The sequence below is a fragment of the Crocodylus siamensis genome, chromosome 11, assembly GCF_052110815.1.
Source record: "Crocodylus siamensis isolate JL-2025a chromosome 11, ASM5211081v1, whole genome shotgun sequence".
Classification (NCBI taxonomy): domain Eukaryota; kingdom Metazoa; phylum Chordata; order Crocodylia; family Crocodylidae; genus Crocodylus; species Crocodylus siamensis.
Genome location: NC_143405.1, coordinates 51,578,083 through 51,605,777, shown reverse-complemented (window position 1 = coordinate 51,605,777; position 27,695 = coordinate 51,578,083). Strand labels below are relative to the sequence as shown.

The following is a 27,695-nucleotide window of genomic DNA, read 5'->3' as shown; positions in this document are numbered from 1 at the left end:
TAATACTGCACAGTAGCGCATCACAGCACAAATAGTGCTAATATGCTACTGTGCAGCTTTATTAGGTGACTGTACAGTAGAGTCACTAAAAAGGTACGTGCCAGTGCTACTGCACAGTAACGCTGGTTACTGGTTACTTGATTATACAAGTACTAAATTTAATGCTCAGTAACCACTGTGCATTCATTAATGTGTAGACATGCCCGCAATGTTGCTGTGCACTCCAGCTATACCTGACAAAGAGAGGGAACAGTGTCTTTCTAAACAGGCTCACTAACATAGTGAGGAGGACTTTAAATTAGGTTCACCAGGGGATGGAGGTGAGCAACCAACAGTGGCAAAAGAACAGGTTAGGGACTATTTAGAAAAACTGGACATGTACAAGTCCATGAGGCCAGATGGGATGCAGCTGAGGGTGCTGAGGGGGTTGGCTGATGTGACTGCAGAGCCACTGGCCATCATCTTTGAAAACTCATGGCAATCAGGAGAGGTCCAGGATGATTGGAAAAGAGCAAATATAGTGCCCATCTTCAAGAAAGGGAAGGAGGAGGATCCAAAGAACTACAGACCAGTCAGTCTTGCTTTAGTCCCTCAAAAAATCATGAAGCAGTTCCTCAAGAAATCCATTTCTAAGCACTTGGAGGAGGATAGGGTAATTAGAAACAGTTAGCATGGATTCACCAAGGGCAAATCATGACTGAACAACCTGATTGCCTTCTATGATGAGATGACTGGCTCTGTGGATGCAGGGAGAGCAGTGGATATGATATAGCTTGACTTTAGCATGACTTTGGATACAGTCTCCTACAATATTCTCACAAGCAATTGGGCTTCCTTAGTCTGGAGAAGAGAAGATTGAGCGGGGATTTAATAACAACCTTCAACTACCTGAAAGGTGGTTCCAAACAGGATGGAGCTAGGCTGTTCTCAGTGGTGGTAGATAACAGAACAAGGAGCAACGGTCTCATGTTTCAGCAAGGGAAGCTTAGGGTAGATGTTAGGAAGATCTTTCTCATTAGGAGGTAGCACAGCACTGGAACAGATTACCCAGAGAGGTGGTGGCATCTCCATCCTTGGGGATTTTTAAGACCTGACTAGACAAACTCTTGGGTGAGATGATATCGTTGGGGCTGGTCCTCCTTTGAGCAAGGGTTGGACTAGATGACATCCTGAGGTCACATCCAACCCTTATTTTCCATGATTTCTATGATACAGTGAATTGGATGGTGAGGGTGATCAGGTTCATTCCTTCCTTGACAAGTGTTACATCATCAAAAGGATCCCCATCTGAATTAACACACCCTCTTGCCAATCATGGCAGTGAAGTCAATGGCTGACTGTGTAGAGAGTGAGCTGCTATCTTATCATCCTTACAAGAAGCCAGGTGAAGTCTGAGACATATTGGCTAGATTTGTATGGGGAAATCTTAGTTCTTTTCAAACATTCACTCTGTGTGATGAGGACATGAAACAGGGAGACAGAGAGATTTCAGGAGAATAATTTTATTTGTACAGAAACCTGGCTGAGAGCAGGATAAGGTTTTGGGTCTTAACTTCTATAGTTGGAAAGGTCTAATAAAAGACAGAATATGAGCACTTTTTGTTGAAATACAGAGTGCCCATGCTTTTAATTTTCAAGTTAAGACTCTTGAATGTAATTCTTGGGGTCATTTAGAAAAGGGAAAAGCTAAAGAATTCTTAATAAAAACTACCTATGCTACCAAAGAATTTTGATTTGCAGAAGGACAGTGGAAGAAAAAGACCCTAGGTTCTGCTCTATGTGTTATGGTACATTATTTCTATCCTCTGCTAAGGCTAATGAAGCGGATTGGCCTTTCATAGCATTTTTGCAGATGTTGACCTGGTATGATGTGGCAGTTATCTGCTCAGATCTATAGTACTGACTATACAATCTGGAAGTGGAGATGCTGGTAAACAGTCTGAATGCCAATGGGATTCTTGCTCCCTCTTCCATGTGCATTTTACTCTTGACTTCTGCCATTACCCACATGCAGATTGGCATTAATATGGATATTTAAGGTTATCAGTGGGCACCTCACTTATGTTAAAATATGGCAGAACCCCAGGAGAGAGAGAGAGAGAGAGAGAGAGAGATTTTGCTTTATTTTATATTGGTGCAAACCTGGAATACCTGCACTGACTTCAACCTAGGTGGACAAGTGTAAATGAAATCAGAATCTGGTCCAGTATCTTCTTGGCACTGGCTAGACTGGTGACCAACTGTTAAAGGATATGCCCCAGACTGCTACTTTATATGTAAAAACACCTTTCTTTGCTGTTGCTTCTTTGTTCTCTTGCTCTGTTTGTTAGCTTTCTTGGACTGTATGTTCTGGGTCACAGATTATTTTAGAAAGATTTGCTTGTTGTGCAATGCCATTGGGATTTTGAATCTTTAGAAAACTGAACTGGCACTGCAACAATAGCAATGTCAGAAGAAAGCTAAATATTTCTTTTATTGCTTACAAAGGCTGAATGCTACTTTTTCTACTTTTATTAGGTCTTTTAAAAAAAGTATTTATCATTAATTTCAGATGAATCATGTCTCCTCTCTATGCCCTACACACTGTAGTTTTCATTTTAGATGTATGGAAGCATAGCTGAGAGCAGGGTAAGTTTCAGCTATCCAAAACAAGTTTACTTCCTTGTTTTGGAAAAAAAAATTCAGAAGTAAGGTGGAATAAACTGTTTAAATGCTTGAACAGGTCCAGCTGAGTACATTAAAGCAATGAGAAAGTACTTTCTAAGTTTCCTTGCCTGCTCTGCTCCAATAAGTCACTTGCAGCCCATCCATAGTATGGCTCACAGAAGTTGAAAAAACAATTAAATGAAATTGGGGCTTGAATGTTGCGTAGGCTGCCACTCAATATATTAGTCATAAGTGTATGACTAAGAGACCCCTTCAACTAATGACATATGATACGTAATTGGATGAGTATGAAGCTCTTTGCTTTTTTGATTGGTAGAGTTTTTCAAACATAGGTGGAGAATTGATTGCTGAAGTCACTTAAAGTGTTCATCACTTAAACCAAAGATGGTTCAATAATCTATTACTTTCAGTGAAGGCTAACTTAAATTCTCATTCTTTTTCATTTTGGCTTAACCAATAGAAATTATGCCTATAATTGGTTTTACTACTGAGACATGTAACAGACTCGAACGCGTGTTGGAGTGGGGAAAAAACCACCTTTGAGTAAAATTAACTGATTCTATATTCTGCTGTATTTTGTAGCAGGGGAGGTATCTGGTATTAACATTTGCCATGTGCAAGTAAAGGTGGGTTTACAAAAGTAATGGAGATTTTTGAGGAATGTAGGGTCTTCACCCCACACACCACTAAGAACTGATATGGGGTTTCCTGGTTAAACCATTTGTTCTTCCCTTTATGTATTCCCTGCATTCAGAACCCACTCTCCTGCTGTTGCTGGGCTTGCTATTAAGGCCAGGTGACATTTTTTGATAAATTCCATATTCCTTTGAATATGAGATGCCCTTCAGTTTAAGACACACCCAAATTTTTTAATGCTCAATTTAACAAAAAATGTAAAACAACAAATGACACAAAGATACATTAGGATATAGACATAAGGATATACCCTGTGTGGTACATGTAAGAGCTTTTTACTTTTTTCTTTTTCTTCTAAGCAGGCTGTTTTTAGAAATATAATTTGGTATTAACAACTACATCTTTTATTTAAGGAATATGGTAATTTTAGATTTGTTAGATGTTAGTTTAGTTAAAAACGGAAGTTTCAGCTGGAAAAAAGAGGGTGGGGGGAGAGTTTCAGAAGTGTCAAAACATTTCATTTGATCATACTCACTGTTTCTTTGGAAATGACTTAGTTTTATTTAAAAGTGACCTAAATTTGAAAACGAAAAAAGTGTTTTAAAAAAGGGTTAAGGGTTATGACAGCATCTGGACCAACATAGAGGGGATGGAACCAGGACAAAAAGCCTAAGACAACGTAGCCTGAGCTATCACTGTAGTAGAAAGCATAGCAGTTCACATTGTTGCCTTCCCTTTAGCCAGTATTAAGGATTCAGGACCCTGTGTGGTTCCTTCTGTTCAGAGAGAAATCAATTACCTAAGTCAAGCATGTTCGTGGTGGAATTTTTGTGCTTACTATTTTTGTCAATAAATAACAGAGCAGTATATTAGCATGAATTAATTTATGTTTAGCTACATGAAGCCTTACATTTCAGGGCGGTGACCTCACTTTGCCATTTCAGGTATTGGCCTCTTGCTATAAAATCACCCTTACTTCTAAACACCTATGGAAATTTTGCACTTCCTTCTCATCCTCACTAATTAGTTTTAAAAATTTTTCACACAGCACCAGAACATTTGGTGCATCTACACAAGACTCAAAATGCATAGGAGACGCATGGCAAAAGTTGTGCTATTGTGCTAATGTGTGGTAGAATTAATCTACTGCACATTAGTGTCACTAAAAAGATGAGCGTTGGTGCTACCATGCAATAGTGCCGATTACTGTGCATTTAGTTGGTATGTGTTATTACAGGTACTAAACTTAATATGTAGTACCTATGGCACATTAATGCATGTGTAGGTATGCCTAATGGCTCTTATTCTAGTCTCCATCATAGATGAGCCTGTTATGTGACCCTTGAAGAACCTAGGCCACAACAAGTAACTCAATGAATCAGGTCACTGAAGCTAGTTGAGATGTGATCTTCCTTTGCCAGATGATCCTTGTGCCCTGCTTGTGAAGAAACATGAGGCAAGCACTGCAGTGGTATCACTGGTACATCTGGGTTTCAGTTTGGGGAAGCTATGGAAAGGTTATATAACTGCCGAGATGACCTAAACCAGAACATAGATCAGAAACCTCTGCCGTTCTTTTTTCCCAGCAAAAAGTCCCACTGTTTTGCTAAAACAGGTCTCTCACAGGTTTCTTGGCTGAGAGAAAGTACCATCAACTTCCCACTTCTGAAGCACATTCCTTGATGGAACTTCTTTGGGGAGAAAAGTTTCTCCCAGTGGAAGTCAGAACTGGACCTGGGTTGGAGATGTTGGGAAATGATGCCCGAGATGGTCATTGCAGGGGTCTGATTATTCTGGGTGCGCCTCTAGCTCCTGGAAGAGTCAACTTTTTTAAATCTTTCATCAATCACCTTGTGAATTTATTGTGACTTCACCACTTGTAAGAATCATCCTCCCCTTGTTTTTAAAGAGCTGTTGAAACGCCATAAATCCCAGTTGTAGTATCACAGATTCCCAATTCACTCCATCAAACCCAAATTTAGATTCATATATTAACTTGAAACAATGGTGGGTTTTTTTCAATCCAATCTCTTCTAAAACACCAATCTATCTAATAAATAGCTAATGCACTCCTCTGAAAGACAAGAGAAGCATCATGGCAGCTAGATCACCGTCTAAATAAAAGTAGCTGATTGTTTCAGAAGCTCTTTCACAGATAATCAGTCTGAATAACAAACTTGGTCAAACACAACTGAGATTTAGGAAATTCAGGGGACAATCAAAAGAGGGATGTCAATAGTTTGCTGCAAAGGAGAGATCAGAGCAGAGAGTCTATTAGGTGAAATTGAAGGTAGTTCAGCAGACACAATACACAACATTAGGAAGGCACACTGCAATTTCAAGTAATATAAGTGTCACATCTTGTGCATGCAGAGATATATATATTATTGCCTCCAACCTCTTTGGAGGCTTAGCATTGAAGCTGACATTTCTTGAAAACAAAGCAAGCACAAAAGAGAAAAAAGCCACTGCAGTTAGTTGGGTGTTAGAAGAGTATATTAATGGAAAAAAATATCCTGCTGGGTTGTCTGCATCTGACTTTATATATAATTTGGTAATTTGGAGGTATGAACTAGCTTTAACTGCTACTGGATCATTAAGGTGAAAGTTGTGCTGTCTGTCAAGCTGGTAATAGGGTTTCCACGTTCACCTGTGCTGTTACAGGGAGCTCAGATGTTGCGATCTTTGGGTATATACAGAAAAGTGTGATTTCTAGCATAGAACTGGCTAACAGCGAAGATGGAAGAACTGGTTTATTAGACAGTCCTGACAATCCCCGACTGTAAGACCTCAGATATGCAGTCAGTCATCTGTTTTTAGCTACTGCTATAGGAATTGCCAGTGATCTTCTAATTGTTACAGTCAGTTCTCATTTGTCAAAGTTCTTTTTCAGACCCCCTCAAGAATTCAAGCCTGTGCTATTGTCATATTATAACAAGATAGATTTCTAAGGGGTCTCAGATGAGAAATGTCCAAATGGCAAAGAAGAAATTGAACAGTATTTCATGCATTTTCCATGCTTTCAAAGCACTGAAATGTTACAGTGCATGCTGTCAAAGAAAGTCAGAATGAAATGCTTCTTTGAGTTTTTTGCTGCATTTCTTGCTACCATGATGATGATGAAGGACCAAGACCTGAGGTCACAGGGATACACCCAAAGCATTTCACAGAAGGAGAAAGACTTGGTATAGCAGCAAGAAAAGCTATACTTCTTTATGTAAAAAAGGAAAACAATATTGGCTACAGGTTACTGCATGGAATTGGGAGTCAAGCCTCCTGGGTTCTAATCCTAGTGCTGCTACTGATTCATTGTGCAAGGGAATCCACTTCCCTCTGTGCACCATCTTGCTCATCTGTACCACAAACGTTAGTACCTAGCTACCCCATATGATCCCACAAAGCTTTATTTCTCAATATCTTTCAAGTCCTTTGAGATCTAAATGACTACAAAGTGCCACAGTACAATATTTAAGCCAAAGACATTCTTCTCTTCCTGTGTCTATGCTAAATATATACTCATGGAAAGTACTTTTAAAGTACTGTATCATTTTAAGTGTACAGCCATTAAACATTCAGATGGCATTCACTGTGAGTCCATTGATGCTAATGAACCTACTGCGCACTGTACTACATTCTTCCATATCGGAGTTGCATTACAATGCAGAGCCCAATTGCTAAATCCTTTCCCTTGGTAATGAAAACCATGTCACATTTCATATGCTCATTAAAAATGTAGCATCGTTCTGCATTCCTTTAGCCACAATAGTAGAAACATGTTTTAACTGCTGAAGTGTGTCAAGCTTGAATTTAAATGCTCTTGTTATACGGCATTCACTGTGGATATTATTTTGCATCTTAATAGCTGCTCACAGATCAACTCAAATTTAATTCTAGCTATTTGGATGAACCTAATAATTAGTTTCTTAATGCCTGCTTAATGGGTTAGTCAGGTGATCCTGTGCCTGTTTTGTGTGTTTTTGTTATGATTGATAATTACAGACAGACCTTTCTAAAAGGGGGATCATTTCCATTATTTTTGTTTGTTCATTGTAAAATGTGTATGCTTGCTCATAATCCTACTTTGTAATTACTTCCCAACAGCCAAAGGCAATTCAAGCTGAAAGAACGCTTGCCCTTTGATGACTCCCATATTTCTTATTTGTCCCTGTTTATTTTTTAATTTAGTCATTTGCAGGACTGACCCAAAGCCAATAAGGTCAGGACTGGAGTCCGCCCCAACTCGTAGCAGGCAATGTCCTATGGTCCAAGTATATAACAAGGGTTAGCCCTCAAAGGGTAATCAGCAGGTTCCTGACACTCCCCTTCTGCCCTGCCTGTGGAAAAAACAGGCCCGCTGTTCTGCCTATAGCAATCAAATAATTTCATGGGGATGCAGCAACATGGCTTCGTTCTGTAATGGCCAGTCTGAAGGAAGCTGCCCATGTTGTATTACTGGGCTCCATCTTGATGAAGAGCTGATGTTAAATCATCTGTCAGGTCAGAGCCTGCAGAAGTGACACCTCTGCCAGATGCTATTTTGCTCCATTCTGAATAAAACATTCCAATTAATCTTTCTTCGAGTTTGCTGTTATTTAAATTATGTTGAATCCACACTATCAAGCAAATCAGAGTTGAATTAATTAGGGCGATGTGAAAAACCAAAAAGATCTGTGCAAGGGTCCTGATTAACAACATGCAGTAATTATTCATTTTATGCAAATGTAATGTGTTACTTAAAACATACAATGGATGACTATTCTTTAGCTTCGTAAGTGTTAAGCAGCTAGGGGGGCCCCTGGAAAAAAGAGTGATGCTGAGGAAAGAAGCCCTAAAGACTGATTCCAGAGGGAACGCCTGATTCAAAGGAGTTTCACTCTTACTCTGTGGTAAGAAACCGATGGAGCCTTGTCAAGTCAAGGGATGGCAACCCATGATGATCAACACTTTGCTTTAAGCCAGTGGTTCTCAACCTTTTTTGTACCAGGACCCATTTGTAAGCATCAATGGCCAGTCCTGACCCAGTGCCCCTCACTCCTGACCCACTGCCCCTTGCCCTCAGGCCCCAGCCCCCCAGTGTGTGGGGCAGGGGTTGGGCGTGTGGGGGCAGGGGTGGAGGTAGGGGGGGCAAGTAGCCCTTTGCAAGCTGGAAATCTAACAGCCTGCAAGGGAAAAGCCACAATTTCCCATGTTTTTCTCCTTTAAAGGAGAATCCATTTTTAAAAAGTTTGCTCGCGGCCCTTTCATATATTTCTGTGACTCACTTTTGGGTCATGACCTATGTGTCAAGAAATGCTGTTTTAAGTAACCTTTTCTGGGGCCTGATTCTGTCACTTCTACTGGGTTATACCAATGGGATCACTTGCATCAGGACCAAGCAAGGGTTTTAGTGTCTACCGTAAACAACACAGCTGTGATTCTAGTCTTGCATTCATTTTACCATGTAACACCATTAACTTCACCAGACTTCATCCTCACATATATAACCATGTGACCAAGCAGAGAATCAGCCCCAGGAGCACTATTAGATTCCACATTACTCTTGACAGTAATTCTGGCAGACTGGCCAGCAAATTGCCTCTAGAGGAGAAGCACTGCAGCCTCGACCACCATACCTGGCTCCTCCCAGCCGGACTAGATGACAGTAATGTGTGGTCTTAGGCACCCTCCAATGATTCCAGCCCTGCACAAGAGCCCAGAGACACCTTCCCACGTTAAGAAGGTGGGTGTTTCACCCAAGGATTTACCTGCCAGAAAAGCAGAGGCAGTGGAATGAGGCAGCCACTGGGATCCCTGGGTCTCTCCAAGGTACCATCAGCGCCTAGAGAACAGGAAGCCTTACCTAGGGTTTTCTGTAGGTCACGTCCTTGCTATTAGTCATGTGATCTTTGACTACAGCTCCTAGCTTTAAAACTTCTCTACCAGATGCTCTGAGATATGCACATAGAGTCAGCATTTGTCAGGGGCTTTGTAAAGGAAAGGCTCCATTTACCCAAAACCAAAACCTTCTCACAGAGCTCTGTAGCTGGTAACTTGCTGTTTTCTTTACCCTGCATCACGGACCCGGGGGTGGGGGTGGAATTCCTGTCCTCTAAACAGGAAGGAAAAAAGGGGTGGAGCATTCCTCCATCCCATCCCATCTTGGGTGACTTGGTTACCCTCTTGGGGCATGTCCAGATGCATGCTTTTGAGGTGCTGCAAAACACACGTGGCACATGTCAAAAGGTTCTCTGCGCTGCATATTTGCAGTGTGGAGCCAAAATTAGATACTATGAAATCCTGATATAAAGAAAAAAAATGCTTAAAAAAAAAAGTGGGGTGGCACATCTGGTTGCATCATGCACTGCCCGAAACCAGAGCCTGGCCGGCCAGAGTCATGCTCCAGCTGCCAACCAGGCTCCATGCACCCAGATCACTGCTGTTGCAGCCCAGGAAGGCCCCCAGGACTTTAGGTAAGCCTCCCCTACCTCAGCTGGGACAATTTGTGCGCTCCAGAGCATACGTGCAGGAAGGTTCCCTCGGGGCAAGTAGAGTGGCACAATTATGTGTCGCTACTATGTCCTAGGGAAAATGCATGTGCACACTTATCTGGACGTGCCCAGGAGGGCCACTTTAGTACCTGGACAATCTCCATGGGAGAGTGGAATTACACTGGTGCAAAATGGGTGTCAGCAGGAAGAAAATGAGAAACCTTATCTAAACTAAAAGCTGGTAATTTGACTGCAAGATTAGAATATTCTGAAAGGAACATGATGATGCTCAGGGATTCCCTGAGGTTTGCAAAGCCGTTTCTTTATTGTTGCTAAATTCTGCCACTTTAGGTTGCTGCTTTGCTGTGAGTCTCATCAAAAGTTTAATTTTATTTACTCAGATTCCATTAGGCAAGGCATTTCTTAGTGTGTGTTTCTCCTCCCTCCCTCAAAAAAGAAAGGAAGCTTCGTGAACCTTATCAGAAAATTGGAAGTGGAATGGGAATACTCGCTTCACTTAAGAGTCTCACTGCCACATGACTATTTAGTACTCTTTGCTGCAAAGCTTTGAATTTAAAGCTGAGAGGGAGGGAGGTGAGAAAGAACAGTAGGAGGGGGTGCTTTTCTGGCACTTAAAAGTAAAAGGCACAATTGAATTTTTGGATATTCAATCAGAAGATTGTGCATTTCATTTACGATAAATCCCCAAAGCTTACTGTTTGACTTTGCCTTCATTACACCTCTGGCAAGCAGGCGTATTTTATTGCTAATAAACACATTAGGATTAGATTCAAGGGAAAAGCCTGAACCTTTGGTTATATGCAGATGAGTTTGATGTGTTTCAGATTTACTAGTTATTGAGCTGAGGCTGGCACGATGTGAGAACAAAGGCCAAATTGTGACTTGTTACTCCACATTTACATGATATAACAGAGTTCAGTGCCCGATCTGTCTGTCTAAATTTCTATGAGCCACCTATCCCCATGCTATGCACTTGAAGAACATGCAGCACCTGGCTCCTGGTAGGTATTTTGCATACAAAAATTCCAATTCAGGATGCACTAAATGTTTGCATGACCACAACTCTATGCAGATTTCAACTGGGGTATAGGCTTAAACTCTTACTATTTCACAAAACATCCAGTACTCCAAAGGAAAGATCAGGGGGGTTTCATTGCCCATCATTTTAAGGTAAATAAGAGAGAACCACCTAGAATATCCATTTCTGGGACCCAACTCTACAACTAAGGGAAATCTAATTTCCATAAATCTATTCTGAGTCACACCAGTGGGTTCTTATTCCTAATTCCCTGGTTCTTCCTCTCTGGAAGTCTTAACACACAGGTATGGTCAAATTCAGTCATACCTTGAGTATACGTGCTTCTCATTGATTTGACTGGATTCTGCCCCTGTTTGAAGCAGTGCTGAGTATGATCACATGAGGAGTGTGGCCAGCTCTGTCAGCTTTTTACAATATGACCTAGGACTATGTTCTGAAAAGAGATCTAACATGATAAAGTATTTGCCTGTACATGGCGTCCAATAGAATGGATGTGAAGCTGTGAAGGCACCATTCATAAGTCAAAGATGTATAAGAAAAGAAAACACTTCTGAGATGCATAGAAGCCCCATACTTTTCACCTCTTCATGTCATTTTAACTTTAGCTTTACTTTAACAGTCAAAACTTTGATTAGTCACCCCTAGAATTAGCTCCTTTGAAATGACTGCTTCAGCCCTGATTTCCTCTTGAACGTTAGGTCACTGGAGTTACACCAGGAATTAGTTCAGTTTGGTCTTCTGAACTAATGAACATCCCTGCCATCAATTTAAATGATAAAGGATTTTATTACCATCTGAAATCCACTATGTGATGCATTGTACTCACCTCAGTGAGAAGACTTTGGGAGTTCAAAATTATTTCAGAAGCTTCTCAGCTTCAAAAATATAAGGCATTTTTCTCTGCAACATTATTAAGAAAGTTTCTTTTGAAAACAGAAATCAGCTTTGTTGGATTTTTTTTTCTATTTCACAGCAAATGTATTTTAACTGGAGCAGGTAGTCACTTCATTAAGTCATTGGTCTATCTCAGTACATTTGAAACGTGGGGACTGATAAGTGCTTAGCACTTCTGAAGAACCCTGTAACAGGGTAGTCTGTCCCTTTAAGACAGTCAGCCCTGTTGAGAGAGCCCAGCTGCAGGACATTTAGATAGGCTGGGAGTATCCCACGAGGAGCTTAACAAATCAAGGAGTAGCAAGGAGATTAAGATACTTTTAGTAGCAGAGAAAATGAAATAAGCAAGTACCTTGACCAATCCCTAGTCTGAGATGCCCAGAAAAAATGAAATAATGCAGTAAAATTAGCCAGATTACAATCCTCAGTCAGGTTGAGATTTCTACAATATTGTGATACTAAAGCCTGGTTTTTAACAGATAACTTATTTTTTCTACTGGGCTTTTATAAACATAGCACAGAGTGATGCTGTGGAAGCCACTGGAGTTCAATCTTGATTTACAGTAGCAAATATGAGAACAGATTTTGATTCAGTCTTCATAACAGACCTAGGCAATCATTTGGGCAGATAAAGAGCAGGTTTGTAAGTGTGATGCCTAACTTGCTGGTTTCTGCATGTAGACTTTGCTTCTAGAGAATCTCCACAGCCACTCCTCCCAAATAAAATACTGCCTTTAAGCCACAAACAAACAAAACCCAGGCCTTCTTCCCTGTCCCAGGCACTAGGAGAGGAGCCCTTTGGCTCTGGCCCTGGCCTCTCCTTGTAGCAAGCTGTTCTGCTTGCACCTTGCTTCCTCCTTCCCTGTTTACTCTTCTGGAAACTTTTTAAAGCTCCTAGTAGGACACTTCCTGCCTATCCAAATCCCCACCCCTGGGCTCTCTCAAACAGGGCTGACTGCTGCCTCTTAAAGGGACAGATGATGCTGTTACAAGGTTCTGCAGAAATGCCAAGCACTTACCAGCTCCTGGTGTTACATCAATAGTCAGATCTTTCAAAAAGCTTTGGTACCCACAATGATGAGCATTCTTTAGAAAATGAGAAGCACTAATTTTGTGATCTGGAGTTTAGATAATTTTGAAAAGATGGCTCTGTCATTGCTAATTCCATAGCTGGTTAGATTTGCTTATTTATTTATTTTGTCCTGTCAATGTGTGCTGGGCCTTGATAATTAATAGAGCTAGGTTAGTACATAGCATTTATATGGTTCAGCAGAGAACTGATCATACTTAGAAGGTACAAAAATACATACCACATAAGCAAATTTCTGAGTCAGAAGACAGAGTAAACTGACAACATGCTTTAAATCAACTGCTTTTTATCTTATAAACTCTCTACAGCTATATGTCACCAACGTTGTGATTAAAGGCTCCATAGGTGCAACTTAAATCACTTGTGCATGATTGTCCAACTGGCTTCTAGTCTACAAGCCAGGGAACTTCATCAACAACACAGTCAACCTTTTTTTCTAAGTCAGGTCTTCAACTCTATCCTGAAGCTGCTAATCAACCCATCACTTATAAATCCCATGAATGTATGGATTACAAGGCTGCTGACCCCTGACTTCATGTAGTTTCCTAGATTGTATGAAATTCCCCATACAACTTCATCATGCTTCTAGAATTGTTCTGTAGGACATCTATTATTTTAAAGAAATGCTGGATTATATTTAGTGTCACCCATCAATGAAGCCTTTCATTTGGTTCTTTATTGGGGGCTGGACTCGATGATCTTCTGAGGTCCCTTCCAGCCCTAATGTCTATGAAAATCTATCCATACAAAGGTAGATGTGCTGTGTATGCACAGTGATTTATTTACATCTATAAATCCAGGCACAAAGCACTGAAGGAAACTGCCTGGGTCACTGGGTATGTCTACATTACCTGATGACTAAGGAGTGCTGCAGCAAAGCTCAGCGCATGATGTCTCATGAGAACACATTCCAAAAAGCTTGGTCTCTCTGAAGTGGTTTTTGGTTCAAGCCGAGAGCCACATTAAGGTGGTTATATTACATGTTTTGGGGTGGGGGTGGAAAAGCGTGCGCAGAACAGACACACCATAATCCTTTAAAAGCAGATAACATTATGATTTTAAAATTATCTTCACATAACATATCTTTACATCTTAATGAACCCTGCATGTATGTAAGCGGGACCTACAAGGCTATAAGCATTCTGTTTAGATACGCCACAGTCTTAGGAAGAGAGGTATTGATGCAGTGGTTGCCTGCTCAAATAGTGCATTCAAGTTTGAAAGCATCTTTTCTTGCTAAGGGAAGAATTTCCTTTGCCCTTCATAAGATTTTCCCTTGTCCTTCACAGGTATTTTATATTTTACTAGACCTGACTGTCCCACAGAGCTTTGACTGTGTGCTCTGGCAGTCCAAATCCTATTCCCTGAGTTCAGTCCTCCCCAGAAAGCAACTTTGCACCACTATGGCTATAGCCCCTATGTCTGCTTTGCTCTGCCATATTCAGGGGCTGCAAGCTCTCTGGTAAATGTGCATAATTGCTGGATTATGCACATTGTATCAATAAGCCTGCATCCTCCATCACCTCCACCCCTTTCCTGACTGAAACATTTTGTATGTTTGAGAGCAAAGTGTCTTCAGTTTGTGTTTTACTCTCAGGTTAAACTGTGTTAAACCCTAAGAAATACAATTTGAAATGCTGTAAAATATAAGGACATTCAAAACAAAGCAAAACAAAAATCAAACTCCTTAGATGAAATGTTGACATTCTCAATTAATTTTTGAAATTGGGAAACAAAATATTCCTGAAACTGACACTTTTCAAAACATTTTTACTAAGCTAGTTTGGAAATATTTGGTTTTATTCCCATTTGGGAATGAAAACAAATTTTCACTTTCTTATGGAATGGAAAGTCCTAGGTTTCAACATACTCTAAATCTTACTTCCACTGGGAGTTCATTCTTCAGTCTCAGACCAGCTCCTGAGAAAGTCCTGTTTCCCAAACACCTCAACTTTGTCTTCATGTTGAGAATTTAATTGAACTAGAAGAGCTTGAGTATGGACAACAGTTTACATCCAAGGAAGTCTTTTCAATATACTGGGTCCAGGCCTTTGAGGACCTGGAAGATCATGGGTTTGATTTCTATGGGAAGCTGGTGGAGAGGACAGATGACAGGCCTGAAGTGCCTGGTAGCCTGTGCTGCTGAAGAAACATGTGGCAGTGTATTGCACCATGTGGAGTTTCCTAAGTACAAAAGGCTTCATGCTTAAGTAGATAGTATTACTGTAGTCCAGGTGTGAGGTGATGAAGACATGAATAACTGAGGCTAGCTTATCACTCTCTAAGGTCAGCTGGAGTCTCCTAGCCAACTGGAGATGATAGAAAATGTTAGTCACAGATGTCATTATGTCAGAATTTAGCAACAGAGAGGACATCATGGGAGCTTCAGACTATGTTGGCTGGCTGTGTGTATATACCTTCAACCAAAGAAAACAGCACTGTGACTGCCTGGATTATTTTCCTACGCACACATTTGCTAGTACTATATATATATATCTGAAAATTATTCTAATGAAGATGGAGTTATTGCTTTTCAATAAAAAAAAAGCAGAAGCAATCTTGAAAGGTCAATAAAATTTACTCTAGTGTAGGCTCAGAGATCATTTGTTATTCAAATGATGAAAAAGATGTCATGGATATGTAGTGGTGTTAACGAAGCACTGACACCATCTGTTTATTAGGCAATCTTTGGCATTTCCATAATTTCTCCATGCAATAAGATTTCTGCTTTGCTTATTCAACATGAGCAAGGAAGGGCTCAGAAGTAATCACAGATTACTGTTGAGATCTTCCAAAAGGTATTTAAAAAACAGTCTATCAACTTTCTACTTCTGATGAGGCATTTTCTCACAAAATACAGAAATGTCGTCTTACATTTTTCATTGATACCTGAAGAAATGTACAGTTATGAAAGTTTAACACCACACCCTGTCTGGTGGCCTCTGAATCACAGAACCACAGAGCCAGAAGGGGCATCAAGTGATCATCTGAGCTATTGCTCTTCCTCTGTACTGAGACATGGTCAAGTCTGCTCAGACCATCTCTGAGAGGTGTTTTTCTACAATGCATTTTTAGAGCTCCCAGATAGTTGATTTTAGTTTGTGTGGTGCTGCAGACAACCTCCATCTTTCTGGCCAGCGTGGGACTGGGAAGGAAGGAAGGAAATGGGCAAGAGCACAAAAGGAAGTATATAACGCATCATTCTGGGGATGCAAGAAACGTATTTTGTAGCAATCAATTTTTAATAAAGACAACTGAGGACAGGCCATGTTCACTGCTCATCTTTCTTTCTAGTCAGTATGGGCCAGATTTTGATACCTTTACTCAATAGAATTAGAACTTTAGTCTACAAGTAGTGTGAAGACTACTGCTTGGAGTAAGGTATTAAATGAGATGTCTAAGGGGTCCGAATCTGCCTGTAGGGCTTTTTTAGTTAATTAGTCCACAGATGCTTGAAAATTAAAATTATGGTAATTGAAGTTCATTCTCAAGATAGGTTTAATTCTGAGTTGGTACAAAGCCAGTGGAAATCCACCAGTCATGGCATTCTGCTTTGTTTTCCTTATAACAAGAATGGTGTGAGCTTAGCCATAACAACCCTGCAAAACCACTCCACAGCAACTGATACCATTCTGCCTAGGCCAGAATAGTTGATTATAGTGGTTAATTTTTAATTATATAGTTCACAAGTAGTAAGACAAAGGATGCATCACAGAGTGCAGTTAAATATAATTTCTCTCTTTGCTCTCTTCTTAAATCAAACCTGTAACCTAGACACTCTGTGCCTCATAATGCACACCCATGAACTAAGCAATAATAGCAAGTCATAAAGCTTTGACTTTGATGTCCATCTGAGGATTTCACAGCACTGCATGAACACTGGCAGAAACCCCACTGCTTGCAGTGAGAGAACTCAAAGCTCAGAGGGAGGTAAGTGCCTGCTGAGATCAATGAAAAGGCTCCCAATTCACTTCAGCTACTGGTACACTTTCTTCTGAATGCATTGGCATGAGTTGCAGAGCAAGCTGGGTGAGATGGAGACAGAACCCAAGTTTCCCACTTTCCAGACTCTATTCCAACAAAATGCCATGCAGCTTCCCAGCTCAGTGACTAATAAAGCTAGACTGCTGCATTTTGTATCACCAAATCACCAAACCACTCTCACTCTACTTTTAACTCCACTTTGATCTTACCAATGTTCAGCATGTGTGGATGCTGTGATCACTAAAAGCAGAGGTTAATGTGGGCAGACCTATACAAAACGACAAGGAAATGCAACTCAGCTGCTGTGTGAACCACTATGTGCAGGCCAGCAATAGGTGTGAAATTTCCAAGAGACCACAAATATATCAAAGCAGTCATAAGTAGGTGTTTCTAAAACCCTGGACTCCTGGCCCTGTCAGCATGCCTTGCTGGTCATGTGCATGTCTTTATTCTCTTCAGTAATTGCACTCCTCAGCGTGATGCCCAGCACTTGTCTGGTGAAAATATCTTAATTATAATTTCTCCCCACAAAAAAGAGTTTAGTGTCCCTGTTTCTCCATTCACTTTGTTTAGTGATGCACAAGAGTCTCTAGTGAAGACAGTGCTACAAGCCTACTGCTGCAACAAAGCTTAGAGCAGTTATTATTACGAAGACACAAACGATGTGAAAGTCCCTGTCACATAGCAACACAGGAAGAAATGGAGTTGTACCTGGACAAACGATTATTTTTTTAAGTCCCAGAGTCTCTTTCTTTTGCATTGACCTTCAGCCAAATTACTGAGAATGATGAGCAAGAGAGCAGTTCTGAATGAACTAAAGTAATGAAGTACTTTATGTGAAAATGCTGATCGCATTAACCAGATAATTAACTCAACCCCCCAGAGAGAAGAGTGTTCTCATAGAAAGACCCAGTGAACTACTGCAAGAAGTGGCCTTTAAGTACACTTTAGTATATGCATGTACCAGTTTTGTATTATATCTCTGGTTGCTTTTTTATTAGCAATGCCTGAAGTGTACTCTTCGTATACAACTGGTGACCACTATTCTTCAGTCTTAGGGCAGTAGATGTTTGAATTTTGAAACAACCTTGTGCTATTAATTATAGGCAGAAAATATAGCATGGGAACATTTAATTACCTTACTGTACTCACAGATCGGGTATTTTGATATCTAGCTGTCAGACAGCCAGAAAGACAGACATGATATTAATTAAAATGATTGACAGTGAGACAGCCAGCTGGTATTCATCTAAATGTTTGCAAATCCTGATAGACAATTAAGACCATTATTATTTGTCTGAAAACTCATTCCAGAAAGTGTATTGCTATTTATTATGATCTGCTTTAAATGAATTGAATTAAAGGGCAGAAAATGAAGCCTTCAACCTGACAACAATGCCAACTTGACTGACTGCTTGTGTCCTTCTTCAATAGGCTTCAAGTCTTTCCCATGCTTCCCCTGCCATTACCAAAGCATGGGCAATATTGAAATTTGCCACTTACAATGCATAATCCTAAGCCAATAAAAGATATCACCCACAAAATTTCTTTTTTCTCACATGTTGAAACATCATGGTTACAGCATCTCTTTGACACTACCAAAACTGTAGATGTGGATATTCATATTTCAAGAGGAAGCAGTTTTATGGTCTGTCCTGAATACAGCTGAGTATCTAACGCCTGAGCCTCACACTGCTGAGTGGATATGCTTAGAAATACACAAGATAACCCTGAAAACTTCCTGGTATTTAATGCCTTACAGGGAATAACTCACTAGAGAATATATGTTGGGATTGCTTACATTGAAGTAGTTTCACCATGGACTTCAGTGGGAGAAGTATTAAGTCAAAGCCAAGCACTTTTGAAAATTCCATTTCCATTTTCAAATGATTTTTTCCCAAAAGCCTTTTTCATGTTCTCTCCTTTTGCCCAAGTCCTCTCTTTGCCCTGCCATAATTAGGGCATCAGGAGTAAGAGTAAAAGAATTCAACTAAATGATTGAATTTAGAAGTGCACCCTATATTCTAAAATGATTTAGAAGTGCACCCTATATTTGCATTGTTTTGTCAAAGTGACATTTAATACTAGCCCTAGATGAATGATGAGATACAGTGCCTGCACCTACATGAGATGCTGACTGAGCAATTGTTACTGCACAGCCATATAGTACTTGCAGGTGGGGTGGAGGATGTTTGCCAGTGTTAGGGCCACTTATGGTTCTAACTGACTCACATTTGGAATTGATTTGGCTTGGAACACGGAACATTTTAATTAATAAAAAAAAGTACTAAATGACTAGAGTAACCAGCATTACTGTGCAGTAGCGGCCCCACATGGTTGGTGGGTGATGCTTACTGCGCAGTAGCTCATTACTACTGTGCAGTAGCACCGCATCATGGTTCATGCCCAGCAATACTACTGTGCAATAGTAACAAGCTACTATGCAGTAGTAATGAGCTACTGCACAGTAAGCGTCTCATGTAGATGCAGCTATTATGAATCAGATGCTCCTGTCTGTTTGCTACTTAAAAACATGTTAGATGTCAGCCATTTATATATTAGGTCATTACCTAATATTGCTTTCCTGCAGGCTGGCAGAGTTCCAGCTTGTAAGAGGCTAGAGGGAGTGGGAGGAGGGCAGTCAGGCAGCGGGTGCCATGTGCATGTATCTGCACATAACTGCCCGGCAGCCTGGAAAGCACATCCCGCAGTTAAGTAGTGGTGGGGGAACTGAGGTCCCCATAGGGAGGAAGGGAGGGAATTGGGCAGGGCAGAGCTGGGGCTGCTGCTGAGCTGGGTGATGCATGGGGCTACAGTCGCAGCCTCAGGGCCCTGGCAGGGAGTGGGATGGGGCTGTGGGTGGCTTGTCTGGAGGCTGGAGCTGGTTCTCTGCCACTGCATGTGCTTCTGGGAGGGGGAGCACCTCCCCTCCAGACTTGTGCACAGGATGGGGCACGTGCCCTCCAGACTTGTGTGCAGGATGGGGGTGGGGGTGGGTTGCCTGCTGCAGGTTCGGGCTCCCTGCCCTGCTCCTGCCCTTCCCTGGGGCCTCCGCAGCACAGTGGATGGGACCCAGTATGGCAGGACACAGTGGGGCCTAGCAGGGAAGCTTACTGTGGCTGCTGCGAGCCCTGCGCTGCACTGGTGATGCACCCTGTGCCTGTGCCGGAGCAGCAAAGGACATAACTTCATGCCTCTGCCTCCGCGGCTCTGGGGAAGGGGTGAGGGGCAACAGCAGGGTTGGGGGGCAGTCGGTGTGGGGAGTGAGGGGCCTGGACCTGCATCCTGGTGAGCTAATGGGGGCAGGGGGAGCTCTGATTTTCCATGATAAAAAACCCAAAATCAAATATAAAAATTTATAGGTAGTTAGAATTTTATTTTACTATAGTGACTGAGGCACTGGTAGGCTTCCAAGTTTCTTTAAAGTTTTAAATATATCAATAAAACACTGTGCTCAATTAATACCTAAATATATAGTGATATTTCATTTTAACCATGGATTTGGGGGGGTTTATGAGAGAATTTGCTATTTTTTATCAGGGAAAACCAGGATCTCTGCCTATGACTAATGTCTTGTTTGAAACTGAACACGGATCTCTTGTGTGCTCTGCAATCGCTGGGCACTTACACACATGCAAGGAGCCTCCTCTGATGCACTGGAAATCCAGACCGTCAGATCAGACTCAATTAACCAAGTTTGCTGGAGCATGTAACTTGACTCGTGTGTCACGTGTATAGCGGTGCAGTGCACCTCCGTGCTGAGAAAATGGCGGTAGTGCACTTTGAACTAAAACGCGTTCGATTTGCTTTCGTTCAGGGCACACCACTGCCATTTTCTCAGCACGGCGATGCACTGTAGTGCTGATACACATGACCCATGGGTGCTTTTAATTAGTGCAGCTCGCTAATTAAGAGTGCCCAGCACAACATAGGGGGTACATGTAAAAATGCCCATTAAGAGTGGCAGCCTGGCCCTGGACAGCTCTTGGTTTTTAATTCCCAGTGGTATTGGAACCTGCTGGCTCACTGGATTAGTTTGAAACATCCTAGATTGCACAAGAAGAGGTTTGGACAATCTGTTCTGCCACAAGAAATGGTGATGACCATTTTAACAATAGCCATTCTTCTCTCTTAGGGTGAAATCAGTCTCATTTAACTGGAATCCTATAAAAATTGACCTTGCATAAACACTGCTGAGCTAATTACAGCATAAAGAAACATTACAGTGAGACCTGCCTTGATCTTTAATTCCAAACTGCCACTATCCCAGAAGGAACAACCTGTGAGTTAAACTGACTCTTAAGTATACAATTAAGCCTGTCAAGTGCTGACTTCATAATATGCTGTTTAGTATTGGAAAGTCTGTCAGGGGGCTGATATGTGGGATTAATGTCATGAAGTCTTGGTTTTGCTTTCTCATTAAACTGTAAATCAATTCAACTGATATAAGTGACATGTTGCTGAAAGTGAATATAAATAAATGCAGTTCTCTTTAAATGACATGTGGAACCCCTCCATACTCCCCCCTTCTGAATACAATAGGCTTCTCTGCTCTTTATGGATGTAAATTGTTAAAGGGATTTGTTTGAGTTCCATGTGGAATTTGCTCAGTAATTCTATTAAGAGTTTCCCAGCTCACAAATTAATGCCCTCATCTAATTCAGTACCAGTCCTATTCATTATTTAAAACAGAATACCTAATCTCTCCCTCTACTGAGTTTCCTCAAAGGCTTTCCTATTAGTTTTAAGGAATTCAAGAGAGGAAGTTTTGGCACTTTTGCATTTGCAAAACCATACAACTGGCAGCTGCAACTTAGTCTGTATCACTTGTGTTTTCTCAGTGGAGTGAAGGAGTAACTAAAAGTGCCTAAGGTTCCAGAGTTCTTTCTCCATCTCTGGAAGGGCCTTTGACGTTCATAGTATTGTGGAATTCACCAACAGCCAGCAGAGCTTGTAAGGATTGTTCATCAGCATGAATCAGAAATAACTTTTCCAAAGCCAGACCCACTTGTCATTCCTGATTCCCAAAGACACACCTGCCCTTAGCTCCTGCTGGTTGTGTGCAAAGGGCTGTGAGTTTCAGAGGTGGAAATAATTAATCTGGGCCAGATGCCCTACTCCCAAGGAGCATGGAGAGGAGTCAGGGAACTCTATAAGCCTCATTCTGCAAATGGATGGGCCATTAGAGGACACATACATACGTGCAGCACCAACTGCTAGTAGCAACTCCACTGGAGAATTACACAAGGATGACATGAAGCGACCAGTGGTCCTCATATCCAACCCAATTTGCCCCAGTTCAGTTCCCAAAAGCTCCACAAAGGATCAAAAGAAGTTGGATGGTGCTGGTAGTGAGGGCATTGTACTGAATACCTGTGGCTTGCTTTCCTCCCCTGCCCTCTGAGAATGATGTGCTGAGTCTTGCTTTGATGTTCTAACCATTTGATTTTCTTTGTTTTCAAAGCAGAAAAAAAAAGATTTTCCCTTTTCTTTAGTTCACTTGAGAAATATGTTACAGCTTTTGGCACTGAAAGAGGCAGTTCTGATTATCATTGGCATAAACATACCTAACAGAACTCTGTCCTTGCATGGAGGAGGCTTTGCTAGTGTGCATTCTGGGTTTTATTGAGATGGCTTTTTTGTGGCTCTACAAGTTCTGATATAAAGAAGTGCCCAAGTCTTTCCTACAGCAGCATTCTTCAGTGTTTATCCAGAAAAAAATTACTCTTTAGAACAGGATCCCCATCTCAGAAATGAAGTCACCATTTAATATACTTTGAAACACTGTCCTCCAGTAAGGAAACTGTTAAAATGTCCAACCTTTAATTTTTTTCTGATTCCAAAATAAAGAGGCTTCAGAACCAGCTTCTACATCTGACACCAAAGAGCCTCTGACTTAATTAGCCACTAATCATGGGCTCACCGTATTCAAGTGAGGGTTGAGACACAATCTATAGTTTTGTCTTGGCTGAGGTGGGCCATGAACCCACAAAATGTGGACATGAAAATCAATGTGATGAGGTTCCTGTGAAAGGAGAAGGAAACAAACAGTAGGACTGGCAAATCTGGGAATTAGTTGACAGGCTCTAATTTGTTATATGGGAGGGGTGTCAGTTCACTGACATTCGATGTCAGGGAACCTTTGAATTGAATTAAGGGCCAATTTAATCTTAATCTATGACCATATATTAAACAACAGGCCTACCTCCTAAATGCTCTTCTAGAAAAAGCAGTCACCTGATTTTATACAGCAAGTAACCCAAACAAGTGGGTAGGTTTCTGTTCCCAAGCCAAAAACAAATAAAAATCTATTAAGAAGCTGAACCAGACTTCAGAACCATGGACAGAGCCAATCTTTATCTGATTTGCCCTCTCTTGCTTGCTTGCCAAAAGCTGAAACCCTAGCTGCTTCTGAAGACTGATCTCCTTGTGTGGATCTGTGATTCTGAAAAGAGCTAGAGAGTCTTCAAGGGTATGAAATAAGAAGAGAGATCAGGAGCAGTGGGCGGGCAGCAAAATTGCCCTACGAATGATTGGCTTGATTAGTGGAACATCAAGACCATTAAAAAAGAGAGGTGATTGTTAACATGTCTGGAGTAAAGACTCCCTCAGCTACCTGAGTAGTAATGCAACAGTGGCTGCACTGTGGAGCAAGAATCAAAACAAAGTGAATCACAGAATCAAAGGACCGAAAGAGACCTGTAAGATCATCAAGTCCAGTTCCCTGCTATGGGCTCAAATGAGCTCAACAAGATGCTTGTCCAGCCTCCTCTTGAACACCTCCACGGAGGTGACTGCACCACCGCTGTTGGGAGTGTGTTCCAGCTTTTAGATAACCTTATGGAAAAGAAGATTTTCCTAATATCCAACCTAAATCTTTCCTCAATTAGCTTGTGCCCATTGGTCCTTGTTCTCCCTGGCGGTGTCTTTCTAAAAAGATGCTCCCCTCAATCTTGGTGTTCACCCTTGACATACTTGTAGGTGGCTATCACATCACCTCTCAGTCTTCTCTCATTCAGACTGAACAATCCCAGTTCCTGGCGTCTGTCCTCATAGGACTATCCTCCAGGAGACTAACCTCCAGGCCCTTCTTTGCCCTTGAGTGGCCCTTCTCTGCATCCTTTTGAGCTTAACCACATCCTTCCTGAGGTACGGTGCCCACAACTGGACATAGTATTCCAGCTGTGCCCTCACCAATGCTGAATATAGGGGGAGGAGCACATCTCTGGATCTACTCGATACACACCAGAGTGCTATTTGCCCTGCTGGCGACTTCATCGCATTGCTGGCTCATATTCATCTTCTGGTCGACTGTCACACACAGGTCCCTTTCAAATGCAGTGCCAGCCAGTGGACCACCACTCATTATATAGCTGTGGTGAAGTTTCTTCCTACCCAGATGAAGGACACAGCACTTGTCCCTGTTGAACCTCATCTGATTCCATTCAGCCCATAGGACCAGTCTGCCAAGGTCATCCTGGATCCTTACTCTATCCTCAGATGTGCCCGCATTTCTCCACAGCTTGGTGTCATCCGCAAACTTCAGCAATGTGCTTTCCACCCCTTCATCCAAGTCATTGACAAACATGTTAAAGAGCATGGGTCCAAGCACTGAACCCTTGGGGACACCACTGTAGACGGCCCTCCAGGATGAGGCCATTGCATCGATTACAACTCTCTGGGGTCAACCTCTGAGCCAAATGCCAACCCCCCTCACTGTAGCCTGGTTTAGGCCAGTACCCTCCAGCTTAATTGAAGGGACTTCATGGGAATCAGTATCAAAGGGCTTGCTAAAGTCTAGGTAAATGATGCCAACCTCATGCCCCTTGTCCAGCTGGTTAGTTACCTGGTCATAAAAGGACACCAGGTTTGTTAGGCATAACTTACCCTTGACAAAACCATGCTGGTTGCTTCTTAATACCCCACCAGTTACAAGCTTGTGGGTGATGGCCTCCTTGACAATTTTTTCAAAGATTTTTCCTAGGACTGAGGTTAGACTGACTGGTCTGTAGTTTGCAGGGTTGTCCCTCTTCCCTTTCTTAAAGATGGGTACCACATTAGCCCTCTTCCAGTTGTTTGGAACCACTCCTGAGTTCCATGACACTTTGAACAGCTTTGCCAGAGGCCCTGCTATGAGCTCAGCCAGTTCTTTCAGGACTCTTGGATGCAGGTCATCTGGCCCAGCAGACTTGAACACATCCAAATGTTCTAAGAGTAGCCTCACGTGTTCTGGACTGATTTCATGTGGACTGTTGTCTTTCCTATAGTCCCTGGGCCTCTGGACAGGTGAACAGCTCCCATCTGGTTTCAGGAACACCAATTTGAAATAAGTCTTTAGGAGCTCTGCCTTTTAATGGGGATCAATGGTGGACTGTCCCCCCTGAATTCAGTATGGGTCTCACAGCGGAGCTTGATTTTTTATTGCTCCCTATGGACCTATTGTCACTTATTTTGGTTTCCAGTTTGATCTCCATGCCTGCCTTGGCTTTCTGCATCTCTTGGATGTTAAACCGTTTTTCCAGTGCTTATATGCTTCTTTTTTCTTTTTCAAAAGTTCCCTGATATTCCTGTTGAGCCAAGCAGGTCTCTTGGCCCCTTTCCCACTTTTTGACTATGTGGGGATGGCCTCTTTTTGAGCAGTGAGAATTGCCCCTTTAAAGAAGCTCCACTGATCCTGAACTCCCAAATCGTTCAGTTGCTGGTCATGGAGGGCCTTTCTAACTGACTCTGGAGTTTACTAAAATCTGCTCTTCTGAAGTCTAGGACTTCTGCTTTACTGGATGAATTCCCAGCCTTTTGGTAGATGGTGAACGTAATCAGGTCATGGTCACTTTCACCCTGAATACCTCCAATCTTCAGGTCATCTACCATGTCTTCCCCTTTGGTCAGCACTAATCCAGAGTGGCTTTACCTCTAGTTGGTCCTTCCACAGCCTGTATCAAGAACAGGTCTTTGATATCAGTGCTTCTATCCTGAGCAAATAATCAGCTTCCCTGCTTAATGTTCACACCACAATTTTTTTTTTTTGGGGGGGGGGGGCAGCTAATTTTTTGGAAAAAGGTGAATGTTGCATACAAGAAAATATGGTACTTCACTGGGACTTGCTTGTACAAAGTGACTTTGCACACTTCCATGTCCCCTGGTGCTTTAGCTTGCTAGACAGATTTATACAGCACAGCTGGATTTTCAGACTAGAGCAGATCACACATCTGGGTAGAATCTTGTCTCCAGCAATGATTAATATTTGGCATTTTGCTAAGGCAGGTCTGTTATAGCTCTATAATACCTCTAGTATTATAGAGATAAAGAAAAAGAAGAGAGAGGGAAAGGTGTAATGTATGTAGATAACCAGGCAATGTAGTATCTTAGGGGAGGAAGTACTATGGACCCCTTATAGGCTGACTGGCTACCAAGGTAATCCCAACGAGGATCAAAGGGAGCAGGAGAGCACACAAGCCTCCATGTCTCACCAAAAGCATCTGGGAATGTCTCCTTGCTAAAAAGGAGGCGTACACCCAATGGAAAGAAGGGGTCATCACCAGGGAGGACTATTCTGCAGTTGCTCGGGGATGTAGGGGGGTAGTTAGGAAGGCCAAGGCAGAGATGGGCCTGGGACTAGCTTCCCAGATTAAAGGACAATAAGAAGTCCTTTTTTAAATACATAGGAGGCAAAAAGAAGGTCCCGGGTAATGTGGAGCCCCTGCAGGACGTGTCGGGAAATCTGGTCGTCACACCAGATGACAAAGCTAACATGTTTAACGATTTCTTTGCCTTCGTCTTCCTAAGTAGGGACCAGAACAGCCACCTCCCTGCTGGGCCCCCCTCGGGTCCTGGGGGAGGCACACCTGGGCCAAGGGTTAGCGAGGATTTAGTTAGAGAGCTTCTGGAGGGGTTGGACGTATTCAAGTCTGCCGGCCTGGACGATCTCCACCCTAGAGTTCTAAAGGAACTGGCCAAGGTCATTGCAGGACCCCCTGGCATGGCTTTACGAGCATTTGTGGTGCTCTGGAGTGGTGTTGGAGGACTGGAAGAGGGCCAACGTGGTTCCCATCTTCAAAAAAGGGAGGAAGGAGGACCCGGGAAACTATAGGCCAGTTAGTCTTACCTCGATCCTAGGCAAACTGTTCGAGAAAATTATTCTGGCACACATCCAGGAGGGGCCAGCAGGGGACAGCATGCTTAGGGGCAACCAACACGGGTTCATCAGTGGCAGGTCCTGTTAGACCCTGGTGGCGTTTTACGATCAGATCACCAAATCATTAGATGCAGGGGTAGCAGTGGACATAGTCTTCCTGGACTTCCGGAAGGCTTTCAACGCTGTCTCTCACCCCGTTTTCATTAAGAAACTGGGGGGCCGTCATGTCGATGCCCACACAGTCAATTGGGTCGGCAACTGGCTGGAGGGCCGCACCCAGAGGGTGGTGGTGGAGGGGTCCTTCTCAACCTGGAGGGATGTGGGCAGTGGGGCTCCGCAGGGCTCGGTCCTCGGGCCCACACTGTTCAACATCTTCATCAGCAATTTGGACGAGGGGGTAAAAAGCACCTTGTTCAAATTTGCTGATGACACTAAGATGTGGGGGGACGTGTGCACACTAGAAGGAAGCATCAGGCTACAAACAGACTTAGGTTACAAGGGTGGGCGGATGAGAATAGGATGGGATTCAACACAGACAAGTGCAAGGTGATGCACCTGGGGAGGAAAAACTAGCACCATACCTACAGGCTGGGGAACTTCCCTCTTGTCAGTACAGAGGCAGAAAAGGATCTTGGAGTCATCAATGATGCCAAGATGAACATGGGCTGGCAGTGTGGGGAGGCAGTCAGGAAGGCCAACTGCACCTTGTCATGCATCCACAGATGCATCTCGAGCAGGTCCAAAGAGCTGATCCTCCCCCTC

At 42.4% G+C, this 27,695-nt stretch overlaps 1 protein-coding gene across 1 annotated transcript in view; it reads right to left on the bottom strand.

Annotated features, from left to right (window-relative positions):
- The window catches only part of LOC149855871 (uncharacterized), a 45,551-nt gene extending 19,882 nt beyond the window's left edge, over positions 1 to 25,669 (bottom strand). The window contains exon 1 of the mRNA XM_090021149.1: positions 25,521 to 25,669. Coding sequence (XP_089877275.1) covers positions 25,521 to 25,669 — 149 coding nt within the window. The remainder of the gene's footprint in view (positions 1 to 25,520) is intronic.
- Between the last annotated feature and the right edge of the window lie 2,026 nt (positions 25,670 to 27,695).